This window comes from Anolis sagrei, chromosome 5 (assembly GCF_037176765.1).
Source record: "Anolis sagrei isolate rAnoSag1 chromosome 5, rAnoSag1.mat, whole genome shotgun sequence".
Classification (NCBI taxonomy): Eukaryota; Metazoa; Chordata; class Lepidosauria; order Squamata; family Dactyloidae; genus Anolis; species Anolis sagrei.
Genome location: NC_090025.1, coordinates 194,325,380 through 194,345,638, shown reverse-complemented (window position 1 = coordinate 194,345,638; position 20,259 = coordinate 194,325,380). Strand labels below are relative to the sequence as shown.

General features: G+C 44.9%; 1 protein-coding gene across 2 annotated transcripts in view; it reads left to right on the top strand.

Annotated features, from left to right (window-relative positions):
- The window catches only part of NET1 (neuroepithelial cell transforming 1), a 97,574-nt gene extending 81,242 nt beyond the window's left edge, over positions 1-16,332 (top strand). For both annotated transcript variants that reach the window (XM_060776392.2, XM_060776391.2), the window contains 8 exons: positions 1,749-1,916; positions 3,020-3,082; positions 3,874-3,970; positions 4,289-4,365; positions 5,448-5,705; positions 7,204-7,374; positions 11,495-11,681; positions 14,289-16,332. In XM_060776392.2, coding sequence (XP_060632375.2) covers positions 1,749-1,916; positions 3,020-3,082; positions 3,874-3,970; positions 4,289-4,365; positions 5,448-5,705; positions 7,204-7,374; positions 11,495-11,681; positions 14,289-14,698 — 1,431 coding nt within the window. In that variant the 3' untranslated portion in view covers positions 14,699-16,332. The remainder of the gene's footprint in view (positions 1-1,748; positions 1,917-3,019; positions 3,083-3,873; positions 3,971-4,288; positions 4,366-5,447; positions 5,706-7,203; positions 7,375-11,494; positions 11,682-14,288) is intronic.
- The last annotated feature ends 3,927 nt before the right edge of the window (positions 16,333-20,259 follow it).

The window sequence follows — 20,259 nt, the reverse complement described above, 5'->3', positions numbered from 1 at the left end:
GAAGAAAGGACTCAAAGAGCTTGTGCAAAACTGCAAAGGCGGCTTTCCCTCCTTAAAAGTTTCTAGTCCTTTTCGTCTGTTGTTATGTGCCTTCAAGTGGACTCTGACTTATGACAACCCTGTCTAAGGGGTTTTCTTGGTCTGATTGGTTCAGAGGGGATTTTCCATGGCCTTCCTCTGAGGCTGAGACTATATGACTTACCCAGTGGCAAGCCAGCGTATTGGCATGGCTGAACAGAAATTTGAACCTGGTTCTCCAGAGTCCCAGTCCAACATTCAGAGCCCTGGTCACATACTGGAACTATGTGATGGTTGAAAGCATGGATAGTTTCTCTCTCTGTCCTGCAAGGCATTGTGAAGAGACTAAGAGGAAAACACAGAGATATTTGCTCAGAACATTCAGAGCTTGCATGCAGCATTCTGTTTCTACAACTCCTACCCTGAGTCCTTTTGGGACTCACCTGAACTCTCTTAGCTGAATTAATCCCCACAAATTGGAACACTAGAGATGCAATGGTCTTGAATGCCAAGTTCCGCTTCATTGAGTACTTCTGCTGATGTTGAAGAACGATTAGCCTTGCTTCAGACTCAAGTGCAATTCCATAAGGAACGCCAGCCCACCAATAGCATGAGTCCAGTGGGGGATGGACGTCAGAGCGACGCCTGGGCCCTCACTTACCGTCTGCGGGTGACATACTGGAGCATGTGCTGAAGTCTGAAATTACCCGGCTGTTCATAATAGGAACGTGACATCAGGGAAGCCTGTCGTGTAAGAGACACCGTCTGCCCCAACTGTGTAAATACTGGCAGGACTTGCTTTGGGTGCAGAGGCCCTTGCAGCCTTCAAAAGAGCACGGCTCGCATGGCTAGTTAATGCCACCAAGTTTGGGAGAGGTAGAATTACATTTATTTTTGTCTTTGAAATCAGACGCGCAGCCAGTTCTGTGAGATTAACCCTAACCTTTGCAAACTGGTACAGTGGAGAAGGGAGCGCAGGGTTTTAGAGACCGCAAGGAGGATGAGCAGCATCCCACCCTACAAGGCAGGCATGATGGGAAATATGACGAGTGAAGTCTTTTACGGCAGGTCTGTGCAACTCATAGTTCAGCTTTCCTGTGGCCTCCCAGGTGCCTAACACCTCTTTGCCATGCCAAGTCCTAAGACAACAAAACAAAGAAATCTGTTGTACTCCAGTGGGCTGTGCACTTAACAGAATGCACATGGCACTTTAAGGATATTCTTTTAGGCTTTTCAGAGTCATAGTATCATATATTGTCATAGGCTGTTGAGTCCAAGCCCTGCTCAATGCAGGATCCCAACTTGAGCATCTCTAGCTGTACAGCCATTTTTTGGAAGATGTCCAGTAAAGGATACCGTGTCAACTCTCTATTGCCAAACTGCTCTTACTGTCCTCTCAAATTCCACACCAAGGCAGGACAATTATTACTCCCAAACTACTAGAAAATGAAAATATATCACCAGACAAATGAAAATATATCACCAGAACCCCAGACTGCCTCCATTTGCCCCTCCAGTACCTCTCCAAATGGTAAAAAGAAGTGGACATCACTTACTTCTGCTTACCTCTGATGTAGAGGCTGGAGCAGCTGATGCACCAGGGCTATGGCATGCCATGCTCTGTGTTTAGGTCCACGCCACCTCATTTAGTCTGAAATGTGCCATTTTTTCCATCTTAGAAAGTACAGAGCTTGTTATACTCACAAATGAATTCTTTTCCCCCCTTCCAGTCATTCTCCCTTCGTGGTGACAGCAAATCTCCAGTCAGTGCTCAGAAGACGTGCAGCCGGTCAGCTGCCCCAACACCTCCCAAAAGGAGAAACAGCGCATTGTGGTCTGAGACGCTGGATGTCACTATGAAAGAGACACTGAGCGCGAAAGAGATCAAACGCCAAGAGGTAGGCTTGGCAGACAGAGAGGAGGGCATTGCTGGAGTTCAGGGCTGAATTGGGACTTCTGAGCAGTTTGGCTTCAACCTGAGAGGAGAACATTTCCACATTTCTAACTCTCATGATGCTGAAATGGGAGGGGGGGGGGTCATAGGAGGAGGAGGAGGATACAGCTTTTGAGAAGTTGGGTATCCCCCCCCCCCCCCAAGATGTGTTTGAAATGCCACACTTATAAGTCTCTTTCCTGTAGCCTCTCAGTTTCTTGCTTAGCCTAACCCTTAAAGCTTCTATTGTGATGACAAAAGTGAACCAGGGAAATTGGAGAAAAGAAAAATGATGTAAATAGTACCCACTCTGAGCAGGGCTTTTTAATTTCCATATTGCAGTTCAAAGAGATTGATGGGTGGTATAGCAAGAGGTCATGGTGGCATGTTAAAGAATTGCCTTTCCTTAGTTTTGGAGGGTAGGGCAGGTTAAAAAAAGTTGATGACACAACATGTCAATTTCATTATGCTCCACTGCACCTCTGAACTGACTCTCCAAAACCTCCCCTTCTGAAAAAAATGGTCTTCTGGTGCCAAAGTACAGGCAGTAGTATACTTGAGAAGAAACGTAAGACTGGCAAAGGCCCAAATGCCAATCTGTTTTCACACAGGACCCAGACAAAAGAGTTGCCTTGATGCTGGTGACTTACAAAGCAAATGAGGTGAAGAAGGCCAAAGTTCAGTCCTTTGAGGGAGTTCAGCTCTTCATGTTGAAGGGGAGCACAAGTCCCTGCAAAGAGTATTTAGTTTGGCTCGGTGTGCAGGCTTCAGAACCTCCCTGCATGACAAGGAGTTTGTTTTTTGCAGGGGTGACTCAAGTCTTTGCCTTTTGTGTGCCAAGGTGGAGGGTTGCGCGCGTAGCAACCTGACCGTTGGGCTTCCTTTGTCCTGGGCCTCCAAAAGGACTGGCCTCTTGTCTTTGATGATACTGGTGGGGCTGAATTGGTTCCTATCTTCCATTTCAGTGGAAATGGGCCTAGTTAGAAATGGGTCAACTTTGACTTTGTTTGGAATTCCAGAGCATTAAGATGGAGACCTGACCATGTGCTTTGTCTTTTCCTTCTACAGGCGATATACGAAATGTCCAGGGGCGAGCAGGATTTGATCGAGGACCTAAAGCTTGCCAGAAAGGTGGGTCTTTCTCTACTTCTCTGTTGATTGCATGTTAAATTAATACAGACCCTGAAAATGGCCACCAGATGATGAAAGGCATTTCTAGAATCTTACGGTGCCACCAAAATTCTACGAAAGCGTCAACCCTGCCTGTTATCCCATACATTACAACATATTCCTTGCAGTTGTAGATGTGTTGGCTACTCCTTTGATGTCACTGTGTTTCAGGGAGATGATTCACAGGCTATGCATGTTGAAATGCCACACAGCCTTTGTTGGTTTTTATGGGGAAGGCAGGCATTCACTGAGCAACAGCTTATTTGTTGACTTAATTGCTTCAGGCTGGAAGGCTAAATGTGGAACACCAAGTATTTGGCTTGTGTGTAGAGCGTAGCCCCAACTTACTAGGATAAAAACAGCTTTTTAGCCATTTTCAGGGGCATTGATCCTGAGGACAACCCCAAAATCCTTTGGAGTTTTTGCCAGTTTTCTATAGAGGTGTGCAAACTAGAGCCCTTAGCTATCTTTGAGTTTCAATTCCCAACATGCCATACTATTGGCTGTGCCATTTTGGCTTAAGAGGAACAACTGGGCTGTACTTTTGCCCATCCTGCGTCAAGACACTCAAATGGCAGTTCTGTTGGGCCAGACTTGAGATGAATCATCTCCATTTGCTGGCAGCTATGTAGGAGTCTTTCAGTGACTTTCCTAGGCACTGAACCTGGGCACATAGTCTGACCCTCTTCTCTGTTTCACCATACCTCCTTAGGCCTTTCCTTTGGCTAATTCCCACCCCTGTTTGTTGGCAGGCTTACCATGACCCCATGTTGAAGCTGTCCATCATGTCCGAAGAAGAACTGACGCACATCTTTGGGGACTTGGACTCCTATATCCCTTTGCACGAAGGTATGCGCTTCCCCTTTCCCCACGCTCATGTCTTCGTTTTATTCCTTGCTGTCCACAAGGAACTTAAAAGCAATTTACAAAGCAAACCAAAACAAACTGTGATCGTGCCATTCCTTGTAAAAACAATACCACATCTAGACAAAACAACCATGTAAGAAATCTCACAAAAAAATGCTTTGCAGCCACTCAAAACACGGTGGAATGGCTTTTTGGAAAGCTAGGTTTTAACGTGGCAATGGCAACGGCATGCAGTGTGGTTGCTCTTTGACATGTAGGCCTTAGGAATGGTGCCAATACCCTTTTATGTGTATGTTACAGACCTTTTGGCAAGGCTGGGAGAGGCAACAAGACCTGATGGGACAGTGGAGCAGATTGGAGCCATCCTTGTGAAATGGGTGAGTTATTCTTAACTGTCTGTCCTCCAGTTTCCTATAAAATCTCAGCTGATGACTCAAAAATTACAGAATCAGGTGTACATTGCTCTAGATTTGATTTGCATACTAAACTACTCTGGCCTAAATATTTCTCTTAGTTGTCATAACTTGTGGTTTTTGGGTCTTCTATTGGTGATCTCAAATTTACATTTGAGGGGGGCATATGTCACTAATGCCTGTGTTTCAGTCACTGATCTATATTACTATAATATAGGGTGATACACTAGAGCAGGGTCCTCAAACTTTTTAAACACAAGGCCAGGTCACAGTCCCTCACACTGTTGGAGGGCCAGATTATAATTTGAAAAAAAATATGAATAAATTCCTATGCACACTGCACATCTTATTTGTAGTGCAAAAAAACCCCTTTAAAACAATACAACAATTAAAACAAATAAGAACTTATTAGTATTTTTATGGCAAGTGTGGGCCTGCTTTTGGCTGATGAGATAGGATTGTTGTTTTTGTTGTTGTGTGCTTTCAAGTCGTTTCAGATTTAGTTTGACTGAGTGAGGGCCGGGTAAATAACCTTGGAGGGCCGTATGTGGCCCCTAGGCCGTAGTTTGAGGACCCCTGCACTAGAATAAAGTAAGGATTACTAGTATTATAACCTGAGAACTTGAAACGAAGTGTACAAAAACAAAGTGTTATAAAACAGATACAAGGGTCTAAAAGCTTCATTGCATCCTTAATTTGAAAAAGAATAGTGTGTGATGAGTTGATGGAGTTCACAAGACTCTCATTGAAAATGTGAAAACTGTCATGTGACTCCCGTACATCTTCTAATGTCTTCAGACCTGAGGTTGTACTTCTTTCCTGTTACTGATATCAGCTATGAACTTCAGAGGAACTGAATGTCTAAGATGTTCCTCTCTTCCTTTTTTTCTCTCTCCTCTCTGAGTGACGTGGAAATTACATAACGTTACTTAGCTTCATACTTAATACTGTGAAGTATCCAATTTTAGACTGCCTGACTCATTTGAGAAGGTCATTGAGTTTGAAGTCGCGGTTGAGCAGTGTTCTCTCATTATATGCCTTCCCAGTTGCCAGGGCTGAATGCCTACAAGGCCTATTGCAGCAACCAGCTGGCCGCTAAAGCCCTTCTGGACCAGAAGAAGCAAGACCCCCGAGTCCAGGACTTCCTCCAGCGTTGCCTCGAGTCTCCTTTCAGCCGCAAGCTGGACCTCTGGAGCTTCCTGGACATCCCTCGAAGTCGCCTGGTGAAGTACCCGCTCCTCTTGAAGGAAATCCTTCGGCATACGCCCAATGATCACCCGGACGTCCAGATTCTGGAAGAAGCAGTAAGTGGCTGTGGATTGTCAACACCCACCCACTTTTTTACCCTGTGAAAATGTAAACACAGCTCACTGAGTAGTAGTTTGGAAATAGCCAGAGTTCAGGAAAGTTACATTTTCGAACTGTAGTCTCCAGAATCCTCTAGCTACCATAACCTAGGGACGTAACTTTTCCAAAGCTCAGGAAACGCCCTCACAAATGAATAGAGGCTCCCGTCTTTGGAATTCACTACCTGGTGAGATTAGGCAAGCCCCCTCCTTAGCAGACTTCAAGAAAAACTTGAAAACCTGGCTTTTCTGATGTGCTTTCGGAGAGTGACCATTTATTCCACTTCTGTTTTGCCCCATCTATAGTGTTGCCCCTGTGTTGCATTCTCCCCTGCCCTAGACTGAAAGCCTTACCCCACTGATTATCCTTCCTGGGCTCCCCTTACTTACACATTTTCTTTTCCTACCTCACTCAGGGTTTTAACATATTACCATTTTATTTCATCCGTCTGGCCTGCCCTTCCAGTTTGACTTTTATATTGTGTTAATTTGTTTTATAGTTTTGTATTGCTAGTGTAATTATTTTCTGATGTAAGTTTTGGTTTTTTTGCATTCTGTATTTTATTGTGTTGTACTGTATTTTGGGGGGGGGGGCTTGGCCTCATGTTAGCCACCTCAAGTCCTCATTGGGGAGATGGTGACGGGGTATAAATAAAGATGATGATGATGATGATTATTATTATTATTATTAGCACACGCCATATCTCATAGCTATCCTTATTTCAGTGATGATGGATTATTAAGGTGACAATAAGTTTTGACAAGATGTCACCTGGCAAAAGGAAAGAGTAGGGAAACGTGTCCTATGGTCCCCTTGCTCCCTTAATACCATTAAAATGAACACACCTTGTGCATGACTTTGGCTCATTTCTTTGTGCTTTGTGTGTGAAAATCCCTGTGTTACACCAATTAGTGTAAGAGGGTGGTATACCTGTGGAGTAGGAGTCCCTGGTGGCGCAGTGGGTTAAACCCCTGCACCGGCAGGACTGAAGACCCGACAGGTCGCAGGTTCGAATCCAGGGAGAAACGGATGAGCTCCCTCTATCAGCTCCAGCTCCTCATGTGGGGACATGAGACAAGCCTCCCACAAGGATGATAAAAACATCAAATCAATCCAGGCATCCCCTGGGCAACGTCCTTGCAGATGGCCAATTCTCTCACACCAGAAGCGACTTGCAGTTTCTCAAGTCACTCCTGACACGACAAAAAAAAACCCAAAACCTGTGGAGTTTCACATTCCAGCTCCAAAATGTCACAGCTGGTTCCTGTTCAGCTGATGTAATACCATTCTCATTAAGTAATGTGGTATTTGAGCGAAACTCTTGCTGTGGCCTCCAGTCATGCGGCACCGTCTTCCCGATCTGTTATCACATCATTACCTGCACTGAGCTTTGTGCTTAAGTATCCTGACTTCCAATTGCCGAGGGTCATTAAAAGCTGGGCACTTTGTTTCCAGATCTCCATAATCCAAGGAGTCCTCTCCGACATCAACCTGAAGAAAGGCGAGTCCGAATGTCAGTATTATATTGACAAGCTGGAGTACCTGGACGAGAAGCAGCGGGACCCCCGGATCGAAGCCAGCAAAGTGCTGCTGTGCCATGGCGAGCTCAAGAACAAGAATGGCCATGTAAGTCTCTTGCTCGGCCTGCAAAGTCAAGGACTTTGAAGGAATAGCTAAGCAAGATTACCTGAGATCAGTTGGAATGGGCAAATTGGGCCCTCCAGGTGTTTTGGAGGGCCCAATTTGCCTATTCCTGCCCTTAAATCATCTGGGAACATATGGCTATCCATAAGTGGTTGAACATCAAGTCCTAGCAGTCTTTGCCAGCATAAACAATACTGGAAAGTGCTTAGTGTTGCAGTCCTTCAATATTTGGAGGGCCTACTTTGCCTTTAGGAGGAAAATGAGATCAGTGTTATCTTGTCTCAAATTTTTGGTGGAGCGAGTTCTTTAAGCTAGTAGAAATGAGGCTGGGTTGTTGTAGGGTTTTTCGGGTATATGGCCATGTTCTAGAGCAGTGGTTCTCAACCTGGGGTCCCCAGATGTTTTTGGACTTCAATTCCCAGAAATCCTCGAACAGCTGGTAAAGTGGCTGGGATTCCTGGGAGTTGTAGGACAAAACATCTGGGGACCCACAGGTTGAGAACCACTGTTCTAGAGGCATTCTCTCCTGACGTTTCGCCTGCATCTATGGCAAGCATCCTCAGAGGTTAGCGAGGTCTGTTGGAACTAGGGAAATTGGGTTTATATATCTGGAATGACCAGGGTGGGACAAAGGACTCTTGTCTGTTGGAGCTAGGTGTGAATGTTTCAGCTGACCACCTTGATTAGTATTTGATGACCTACCAGTGCCTGGAGCAATCTTTTGTTGAGAGGTGATTAGATGTCCTTGATTGTTTCCTCTCTGTTGTTTTGCTGTTGTAATGAGGAATGAGGCTGCTTTGAAAATGGGGCTATAGTGTCTACCATTGTTTTTCTTCTGGGGGAGGCTTTTTCTTTGGAGGCTTTGAAGCAGAGGCTGGATGGCCATCTGTTGGGGGTGCTTTGAATGCAATTTTCCTGCTTCTTGGCAGAATGGGGTTGGACTGGATGGCCCAGGAGGTCTCTTCCAACTCTAGGATTCTATGATTCTCCTTTTTACATGTTCAAGACTCCTAGAACATCGAAACCACCAAGAATGGTGTCTTATGAGAACTGAGTTTTAACGGTATCAGAATTAGTATTCCTTCCTCTTTCTAGCCTTTGGCACCAGATTTAGAGTAGGTAATAAGGAACCCCTTTGAAAGCACCCGCTTTGCTTAAGAGGAAAAGCGGTATCTGTTCAGATTACAGGTAGTGACGAAATAATTAGCACTGAAAATACCATGGAAAGCATGCCATGCATTGTTCAGTGTGGTCAAGACGTGATTTCTGAGAAGTCCTGCTGATGTCACAGCAGGACTTTGCAAACGTGAAATCTTCTGGATTGGAAGAAACCGATGATGATTTTCAGTCTGAACATGACTCCATTGAGGCTGCTTCTCAGGAAGAAGAGTTGGGACTGAAAGGCCTTTGTCCTTCCTCCTTGTTGTGAGCAAAACAGTTTCCAGTAGGTCAACTTAACCTCTTTTCTAGGCAAAACTGTTTGGCTGTTGAAGAAATAATAATTGCATCACGGATTTTGAAACAGTTTGGCTTCAGTCGGTCTCAAAAATTACTGGGCTGCCATTCCTTTAGGGTTTTTGTATCTGATGGAGTATCCCAGCCTCCTCTGCATTTTTCCCATTAGTCGCTGGCATGTTGGAAAGCCAATAGAAATCACATGAGGTTTCTCTTGCCTAAATTGTATATATTTTGGGCTGATAGAATATATTATGTAAAGACATCTGCCATGCAGACGCCTCTATCCCAGTCACTCCTGCCTTCATTTGTATTGTTATAATTAAAATTTGGACAGCTTTTCCAAGAGCATCAGGCCATTTAATTACAATTAAAATGCACAAAATGGATCAAAAACATCCAAAATACGTCATATGAGAACAAAGCATAGGAACAACCACTTCGCATAAGCCTGATGCAAAAAACCAAAAAATTGGGGACCAAATATTTCTCTATTCCCAGACTACACTTCCTGTGTAGTCTGGGAATAGAGAAACATTTGGTCCCCAAAATATGATAATGATGAAGCCTGTCAGACTTCAGTGGGGAAACCTTTAAATACCAGAAGGAGGAATCTCTCCTGTGGGAATGGTTCCCTGATGGTGAGAAAATGGTTATCTTCAATGATGCAATTTCAGCATTGTGCATTGTCTGACCTTGTAATTACAGGCGAGATAAGGGAGCAAAAGAGCTTGCATTCGATGATTTTTTTTATTTGAGTCCAATTGTTGGTCTGTTTTAATCCAGTATGGCAACGGTATCTCAGAGTCATAATAGACAACAAGCTGAACATGAGTCAACAGTGTGATGCGGCAGCTAAAAAAGCCAATGCGATTCTAGACTGCGATTCTAGTAGTCTAGTGTCCAGTCCAAGGAAAATCCTAGTCATAGAATGATAGAATCCTAGAATTGGAAGAGACCTGGTGGGCCCTCCAGTCCAACCCCATTCTGCCAAGAAACAGGGAAATCACATTCAAAGCCACCCACATTAAAGGGTCTGGAGAACAAGCCCTATGAGGACTGGCTTAAGGAGCTGGGCATGCTTAGCCTGAAGAAGAGAAGGCTGAGAGGGGATATGATAGCCATGTATAAATATGTGAGAGGAAGCCACAGGGAGGAGGGAGCAAGCTTGTTTTCTGCCTCCTTGGAGATTAGGACAAGGAACAATGGCTTCAAACTACAAGAGAGGAGATTCCACCTGAACATGAGGAAGGACTTCCTGACTGTGAGAGCCGTTCAGCAGTGGAACTCTCTGCCCCAGAGTGTGGTGGAGGCTCCTTCTTTGGAAGCTTTTAAACAGAGGCTGGATGGCCATCTGTCAGGGGTGATTTGAATGCAATATTCCTGCTTTTTGGCAGGGGGTTGGACTGGATGGCCCATGAGGTCTCTTCCAATTCTTTGATTCTATGATTCTATGAAAGCCCCCTCGACAGATGGCCATTCAGCCTCTGCTTAAAAGCCTCCAAAGAAGGAGCTTCCACCTCACTTTCGGGCAGAGAGTTCCACTGCTGAACAGCTCTCTCTCACACAGTCAGGAAGTTCTTCCTAATGTTCAGGTGGAATCTCCTTTCTTGTAGTTTGAAGCCATTGTTCTGCGTCCTAGTCTCCAGGGCAGCAGAAAGCAAGCTTGCTCCCTCCTCCCTATGACTTCCTCTCACATATTTATACATGGTTATCATGTCTACTCTCAGCCTTCTCTTCTTCAGGCTAAACATGCCCAGCTCTTTAAGCTGCTCCTCATAGGGCTTGTTCTCCAGACCCTTCCTCCTTTGAGTCACTCTCCTTCTCTGGACACATTCCAGCTTAGAGTCAACATCTTTCAATTGCGGTGCCCAGAATTGAACACAGTATGATTCCAGGTGTGGTCTGACCAAGGCAGAATAGAGCATGGGAAGCATGACTTATCTGGATCCAAACACTAGGCTCCCATTGATGCAGGCCAAAATCTCATTGGCTTTTTTGCCGCCACATGACATTCCTGGCTCATGTTCCCCTTCCTCCCCAGGAGGACTCCAAGATCCTTTTCTCATGTCCTGCTCTTGAGCCAGGCATCGTCCCTCGTTCTGTCTCTTTGCATTTCATTTTTTCTGCCTAAGTGGAGTTTCTTCCATTTGTCCCTGTTAAACTTTATTTAGTTAGTTCTGTATCTATTTGCTTATACTTGGTTTTTAATTATGCAGGTATGAGTCTATACATTATGTAGTATTTTAGAGGTGCATCTTGCCATCGATATATGTATCATTTTAATGATTTATAGGATTTTATTGTGTATTTTACATCGTATTTAATAATCTGGTGTTCATGTATTTATTTATTTGCCTTGTATGTGAAAGACCTATGGTCTAAGCATCGAATAAACTACTACTTCTACTACTATTTAGTTTTGGCCCATCATCTCTCTAATCTGTTAAGGATCTTGATCCAGGATTTTGAACACAAATCTTTCCCCATGCATTTCTTTGGTTCGTTTATGTAAAGAAGATGGAAATGAAATAAACTGTAAATGTAAAGGTACTTCTGTGAAGTATTTCTACCTAAAATGTATGTCATCCTGGGATTTTATACCAAGATGCTTACACAAAGCCGCCGGTCTCTTTCTCCTCTGCAGAAGCTCTACGTCTTCCTCTTCCAAGAGATCTTGGTCCTGGCTCGACCTGTGACCCGCAACGAGCGCCATTCCTTCCAAGTCTACCGGCAGCCCATCCCTGTCCAGGACCTGGTGCTGGAGGACTTGCAAGACGGGGACGTCAAAATGGGGGGATCCTTCCGAGGCGCGTTTGGCAACTCTGATAAAGGTAGGAAGCAAAGACACTCCTCTTGCTCTCAAGAATATGCCTTTTGTGTAAAGCAGGCATGGTCAAACTTCGGCCCTCCCTCCAGGTGTTTTGGACTCCAACTCCCACAATTCCTAACAGCCTCAGGCCCTTTCCTTTTCCCCCTCAGCCGCTTAAGCGGCTGAGGAGGAAAAGGAAGGGACCTGAGGCTGTTAGGAATTGTGGGAGTTGGAGTCCAAAGCACCTGGAGGGGCCCAAGTTTGCCAATTCCTGGTCTAAAGTCTGTTGTGTGAATGACTCCAATTGCTTGAATGACTGCCAGGTCTGCCTTGTTCTTGAGTGTTGCAATTGTCCACCTTGATTAGCATTGAATGGCCTTGCAGCTTCAAAGCCTAGCTGTTTTCTGCCTGGGGGAATCCTTTGCTTGGAGGTGCTAGCTAGCCCTGATTGGTTATTTTTCTGGAATTACCCTGCTTTTTGGGTGTGTTGCTCTTTCTTGATTTTGGAGTTTATTTATTATTTATTTACAGTATTTGTATACCGCTTTTCTCACCCCAAGGGGGACTCAAGGCGGTTTACATATAAATAATGGCAAAAATTCAATGCCAGTACAAACAATTACAATTATACACTACAATTAGACCTAAATCAAATTAAAGATACATCCATGAGCAATAAAACAATAATTAAAACAGTCTCGTTCGTCGAATCACCGTTCCAGTCATTGTCTTTCCGAAATGCTGCATACATTCACTTCTACTGCCCAAAGGCCTGGTCCCAAAACCATGATTTTAATTTGTTTCTAAAAGCCAGGAGGGAGGGAGCAGATCTTACCTCATTCGGGAGTGTGTTCCATAGGCGGGGGGTCACAGCCAAGAAGGCCCTGTCTCTCGTCCCCGCCAGACGCATTTTGCTGTTGACGGGAGCAAGAGCAGGGCCTCCCCGGATGATCTTCGATTATGAGGAGGGATGTAGGGGTGGATGCGTTCGGACAAGTAAGCTGGGTCAGAACCGTATAAAGCTTTATAGGTCAAAACCAACACTTTGAATTGGGCTCGGAGATGGACCGGCAGCCAGTGGAGCTGGCATAGTTGCTAGCAAGGTGGCTATTGGCAGCATTCACACTTGCCTCAAGCAGACAAAAGAGTTTTTTCTCCCACCCTGGGCATAATTCCACAGACAAGTAATAATCATCATCATCAGCATCTTTATTTATACCCTGCCACCATCTCCCCAAAGGGGACTCAGGGCGGCTTACATGAGGCCAAGCCCGGTAGTGCAATTACAATAACATAACACAAAAGTATAAAACAAAACATGGCAATAAAATAAGTAAACATAAAAACACAATGCAAAAATGCAAAATAATACAGTGAAAAATCAGACACAATCACAGTGAGAGGGCCACATGTACAGGTAATGATAAAATTCAGGATGAGATAGGAATTTCTTTATTTGTCAAGTCAGGAGCAACCAAACAGTTGTATTACATTTTTAACAGAACAAAACAAACAGACAAAACACAAGGTTTGCAAGCTTGGTAGTTGATTAAATGTCCTTTGACCAGTATCTGGCCACTTGGAGTGCCTCTGGTGTTGCCACAAGAAGGTCCTCCATTGTGCATTGCAGCAAGTGGTCTGTAGTTTGCTCTTCTCCACACTTGCATGTCGTGGATTCCACTTTGTAGCCCCATTTCTTAAGGTTGGCTCTGCATCTTGTGGTGCCAGAGCACAGTCTGTTCAGCGCCTTCCAAGATGCCCAGTCCTCTGTGTGCCCAGGGGGGAGTCTCTCATTTGGTATCAGCCATTGATTGAGGTTCTGGGTTTGAGCCTGCCACTTTTGGACTCTTGCTTGCTGAGATGTTCTAGCAAGTGTCTCTGTAGATCTTAGAAAACTATTTCTTGATTTAAGTCGTTGACATGCTGGCTGATACCCAAACAAGGGATGGGCTGGAGATGTCACTGCCTTGGTCCTTTCACTATTGGCTGCTACTTCCCAGCGGATGTCAGGTGGTGCAATACTGGCTAAAAAGTGTAGATAGGAATAAACACGTATATTTGTAAGGGGGAAACTCATGAACCACGGAGTAGTGGAGACAGGCTGTCATATAGGCTGGAGGCAGTGCAGGACAAACATTATGGGGGGGAGTGACAGAGGGAGATGTAAGATCACTCTCCAAAGGTGCAACGGAAAAGCCAAGAAAGAACCTCAAATATAAGCCCCATTGCCTAGTTTCCAACAAACCCCATTACCTCTGAGGATGCCTTGGTGAAACGTCAGGAGAGAATGCTTCTGGAACATGGCCAGATAGCCCAGAACACTCACAGTAACCCAGTTATTCCAGCCATGAAAGTCTTCGACATTGAGAAGCTTTGTCTTATCCACTCATTCCCTAAAGCAGTGGTTCTCAACCTGGGGTCCCCAGATGTTTTTGGCCTACAACTCCCAGAAATCCCAGCTAGGATTTCTGGGAGTTGTAGGCCAGAAACATCTGGGGACCCCAGGTTGAGAACCACTGCCCTATAGCAAAATGCCGAGCAGCCTTTACAGAGCCAAACCTCACAGCTTGCTACTGGAATGTTGTTAAGCAAACCTGACTGAGCTTTCTCCTTCCCTTTCCCCCTCCAGCCAAGAACATCTTCCGCGTGCGCTTCCGGGACCCCTCCCCGGGCCAGTCCCACACGCTGCAGGCCAACGACGTCTTCCACAAGCAGCAGTGGTTCAACTGCATCCGCTCAGCCATTGCGCCCTTCCAACTGGCGGTGGGGCCTCCCGAGCTCAAGGAGCTGCCAGAGCTGAGCGAGGAGGCGGAAGAGAACAGCCCCTCTTTGTCGGGCCCCAGGATCCTGAGGAGGCAGTCCACGCTCTCAGGCAGCGTCCGCATGGAGCTGGACGAGAACTCGCCCGAGGGCCACCCCTCGATGGACACGAACGAGGTGGCGCCCAAGCCCGGGAAGGGGTGCCGGATGCACTCGGGGCTGCGAAGGACGCGGGAGAAAAGCCAGCTCAGCGGCAAACGGAAAGAGACTCTCGTCTGAAGGAGGAAGCAGAAGCCCTTCTCCGCTGTTTATTTATAAATAAAGTGTACATTTTCTTTCCTTTGTAATGTGAGAATGAGGGGAGGGAGGGGGGCTCCTCCTTCCGAAACGCCTGTGTGGTTTCTGTTTTTGTTGTTGTTTATGTTTATGGCAGCTACTGGTTCTCAGCAAACCACGGTTGAACCGGAGTCTGTTCTGGGAGGACAAATTGGGTGTCTAGGTTAGCTTGGACCCTTTGGAAAATGTGACATGGTGGGATCCCTGCTCTCACTGCGGTTTTGACAGAGAGTAATTCAAATTGCTGAAGTTTAGTTCCCTTGGGATTTTGAGCAGCTTCACTTAGAAAAGCCTGCTTTTTTACCCAGATCAATACGGCAAAAGGATGAATTGAAATGGACTTAAATGTGAATCTGATTTTCACAACAATTTGAAATTAATTAACTAAAAGACAATGGGATTACACCAACTTTTAATTCCTGACAGGGGCCTTTCTGAGGCCCAATCCCCACATTTATTTATCCAGGAAACAGACTCCCAAGTTCAACAGGTTTCCCTCTTTTTTTTGACTGGAATTCTGTACTTTTTTTGTTGTTGTTCTTGTACAGTCTCTGTGTGAATTGACATGACCTGCCAAGTATTTAATCTTTTATTATTATTATTATTTGAATAAGTTTGTAGGGGACTCTTTTTGTACTTCGATTTCAGTGTATTTTTTTTTCCAACATTCAGATTGGCTTCTTTTTTTTATGTATTTGATTTTTTTTTTTTGTGGTGTGTACGTTGTTTATATTTAAAAGCCAATTTGATTCTTGACCGGGTGAAACGAAAAGCCATACGTTCTTGAGCCATTTGGGGAAATAGGTGAACACAGTTTGCAATCCCCATCCCCTGCAAACCCAAAACAATCTGGTCTGGGGTTCTTGTGCCTTTTACTTCAAACAGGAGGAATTGCATTGCCAGACCTCTGCGTCCACCCAAAAAAAGGCACAGCAGAACCTGAAATGATCAGCGAGAGGCAATCTTTATTTTTTTCTGGGGGGAAAGGATTGAGTTGCAATTTAATGTAGCATTTTGGGGTGAACCGCCACAGGCCTGTAGAGCAGCTGGTGTGCTCTGAACTACTGAAAGGGGATCGCAGTGAATGCAGAAAGACTTTGGGAATGTCGCAGAAAGCTTTAGGGAAAGCAGAAGAAACGGGATGAGAATGAATAGAAGAGGATGTCATGTTTCTGGGGGCATCCAAAGATGTCCGCCGTTGGAAGCAAAAGAAGGTGCAAAGTATGTCGTGAGAAGGTTTGGGAAGTAGTGGTAGTTGGGTGTGTTAGTGAGAAGGAAAGAGAAGCAGAGGAAGGCTCCTTGCTTATTTTCCCCCAGCACCAAAAGGACCCGTTCCCAAAGAAAAAGGGAGGCAGTTGGGTCTACTGTAGAGTAAAGCAGAACAGCCTCCCGAAAGGGCACCGAGAGAAAAAAGGTGAGGGGTGCCTTTGGTGCGGAAGAGGTTTTGGGTCAAAAACCATGCTGGGGAGGGAGTTCTGGAAGCAAATGTAAATAACCAAACCACTGTGGATCTCTGTAAATGTTTTTCTTGTACAGTGCCAAGAGCGGAGTACAATTAAAGTTGTCACTGCATCTTGTATGGCTTTGTCGCTTTCGAGAGGTGGGCAAGCGGGGTATGCGGAGTATTTGGGGCTCCGGCTCACAAGATTTAATTATTTATTTAGTATCAAAAGCATTGCATCAATAAGTGTAAAACTGATAAAAATAGAAGGACTGTTGCAACCCAGAGCAGGAAACTGGACCCTAAGACAACAATCCACCACACTTGACTTCAGGAAAAAAACAATCCTTTTTATTGATGAAAGATGAGTACAAAAATAGAGGAAAAATGCAAGGTAAAATGCCACAGTAAAAATCAGCAACAAGAAATGTCCATGAACAAAATCAAAAACCCACAGTAACACTGCTAAATCCTGGAACCTGTTAGCAATCCACTAACTGTACTTGAAACTAGAAAGACTCCTTGGAACAAAGCCACTGGAAGCAGGAGAACTGCAAGAGTAGGCACATGAATCTGAAACGATGCCTGGACTAAATGGGCATCCAGGCCAAGCGTTTTTAAAGCATAGAAATCTATTTCGTGACATGCCTGAAGGCCGTGTTTGCATATCTCTTAATCTAGCTGACCTCCGTAAACTCTGCACTTCGCCTCTGCTTTGCCAAATCTGCCCCCATCTATCCTCGTTAGAGGGACCAGGTGTCAGATTATCTGAAGAGCTAAAAGGGAGTGAAAGTTCAACGCTTGGCTCTGAATCATTCTCATGTGAATTTGGACTTTTGCTTTCCAAAGAAGCAGGATTTTCACTACACAAACAGTCATCTTCTACATTGACCTCAGAATCATTGACATCAGGAAATACAATCAGAGAGTCAGGTACAGGTTCGCACACAGGCTGAACCCCAACAAGGACCAAAAAGTAGCCTCAGTGACCGCATCGTCTGTACCTTTAAACAATTCTTCCTCTGTATATGAGGCAGGATATTGTGGACAAGCATGCAGGTGCAGAGTTGTTTGCTCTGCTCTACAGTCACAAAAGATGGAGGATTCTTCTAGGTTGTGCCATTTTGCCAGCTTGTCTTTTGATCTGCCCACTCCACTTCTGAACCTGTTCAGGGACTTCCAAGTAGCTCATAAGATCACCTCAAGGAATCCCTCTCATTCATTTATATAACAACAACAATACCGGCTGTTAGGAATTGTGGGAGTTAAAGTCCAAAACACCAGGAGGGCCCAAGTTTGCCCATGGCTGCTCTATGGCATGCTGGGCCTTTTTGACTTCCCCACCCAGCCTTTGTTCTTAGGTTGGAATACAATCCCAGAAGGTTCTGTTTTGGAGGGTCCATCCCCTCCCTAAGTTCCTTTTGAGGCCTTGAAACAATTCCTTCTGCCCCAAATTACAATCTATTCAGAGCCGCGTCTGGTTGCGTGCCTCGTTGCGCATGATGTGCTGCTGGAAAACATCTGGCTCGGGAACATTGTAGTAGTAATAAAACCCATGAAATCAAAGGGGAATCAATTGAAACTTAGTTGGTTTCAGCTGTTGCTGCAGATGTTGAAACAATAGGGGAAAACGGCAGTGCGGCGACCATTGTTGGTCATTGCAGGGGGTAGTTTAATGTCTGGAAAGTAACGGTAGAAAATGCATACATATGCATTGATTTCAGTTTCTGTCTTGCCTTTCTCCCAACACGAGATCCAAGGAGGTGGGCAGCATCGATGAAAAGGAAATATAATGTATACTGCAGATGCAGACTGTGGCCAGGAAATCAGAAGACACTTCCTTCTTGGGAGGAGAGCAATGTCCAGTCTCGATAAAATAGTAAAGAGTAGAGACATCAGACTGGCAACCAAGATCCATTGCCTAGTCAAAGCCATGGTCTTCCCTGTAGTCACCTACGGATGTGAGAGCTGGACCTTAGGGAAGGCTGAGCCAAGGAAGAGAGATGCTTTTGAACTGTGGTGTTGGAGGAAAGTGCTGAGAGTGCCTTGGACTGCGAGAAGATCCAACCAGTCCATTCTCCAGGAAATAAAGCCCGGCTGCTCATTGGAGGGAAGGAGATTAGAGGAGACATCATGAGGAGACAGCAAAGCCTAGAGAAGACAACTATGCTGGGGAAAGTGGAAGGCAAAAGGAAGAGGGGCTGACCAAGGGCAAGATGGATGGATGGCATCCTTGAAGTGAAGTGACTGGACTGACCTTGAAGGAGCTGGGGGTGGTGATGGCTGACAGGGAGCTCTGGCGTGGGCTGGTCCATGAGGTCACGAAGAGTCGGAAACGACTGAACGAATGAACAACAACACAGTGGGTCCTTGGCACCCAACATCTCTTTACTCTAAGAGCTATTCAGCATTGAAGGCTGGTAGTCTTTCTTTCTTAGGAGGACTTTAGAAAGACATGGGGTGAACCTCTTTCAGGAGTGTTTCATTAGTGCATTCCTGCATGGGAGGGGGTCAGACTAGCTGACCTTTGGGATCCCTTCCCAATGCTCTGTCATCTCAACTATGGATGAGTAATAAGAGGGTGATTCTTGCTGGGGATAGAAACAAAATCCATGGACTGACTTGTTCTCCAACAAACTTATCAAGTTTCTACGTTTGCAACGGAATGTTGTTGCATGCTGAAAATTCACATTGTGATCTCAACTGTAAAAAATGATTTTTCTTTTCATGTCAGAAGTGACTTGAGAAACTACAAGTCGCTTCTGGTGTGAGATGCATACAAAATCAACAAAAGAGCTCACAACAGTTAATACACCTTATGGCAATGTTTCTCAACCTTCCTAATGCTGCGACCTCTTAATACAATTCCTCATGTTGTGGTGACCCCGCAACCAAAACATTATTTTTGTTGCTACTTCACAACCGTAATTTTGCTCCTGTTATGAATCATAATGTAAATATCTGATATGCAGGATGTATTCTCATTCACTGGACCCAATTTGGCACAAATACCCGATACTCCCAAATTTAAATACTGGTGGGGTTGGGGGAGATTGATTTTGTCGTTTGGGAGTTGTAGTTGCTGGGATTTATAGTTCACCTACAATCAAAGAGCATTCTGAACTCTACCAACAGTGGAATTGGGCCAAACTTGGCACACAGGACTCCCATGAGCAACAAAAAATACTGGAAGGGTTTGGTGTGCATTGACTTTGAGTTTGGGAGTTGTAGTTCACCTACATTCTGAGAGCCCTGTGGACTCAAACAATGATGAATCTGGATCAAACTTGCCATGAATACTCAATATGCCCAAATGTGAGCACTGGTGGAGTTTGGGGAAAATAGGCTTGACGTTTGGGTGTTGTACTTGCTGGGATTTATAGTTCACCTACAATCAAAGAATATTCTGAACTCTACCTACGATGGAATTGGGCCAAACTTGGCACACAAAACTCCCATAACCAACAGAAAATACTGGAAGGGTTTGGTGTGCATTGACCTTGAGTTTTGGAGTTGTAGTTCACCTACATCCAGATAGCACTGTGGACTGAAACCATAATGGAGGTGGACTAAACTTGGCACAAATACTCAATATGCCCAAATGTGAGTGGAGTTTGGTGGAAAATAGACCTTGGCATTTGGGAGTTGTAGTTGCTGGGATTTGAGGTTCACCTGCAGTCAAAGAGCCAAGCTACCCCACAGAACCCCCATGACCAACAGAAAACACTGTATTTTGCTATGGTCTTTGGTGACCCAACACCCACGGTCTGACTTGTTCTCCAACAAACTTATCAAGTTTCTGCGTTTGCAATGGAATGTCGTTGCATGCTGAAAATCTACATTTTTCAGAATGGTACGATCCCCTTTTCAACTGTAAAAAATAAATACAAAATCAACAAAAGAGCTCATAACAGTTAATACACCGTATGGGAAAGTACACACAAAAATGACAGCTATGAGAAGGGAGAAATATTGCTAAAGATGTGCACAAAATGCATACAACAGGCAAACCTTGGACACCTGTGTACATGTTTCCTCCAGAATTTCCCACAATGTATTTTGC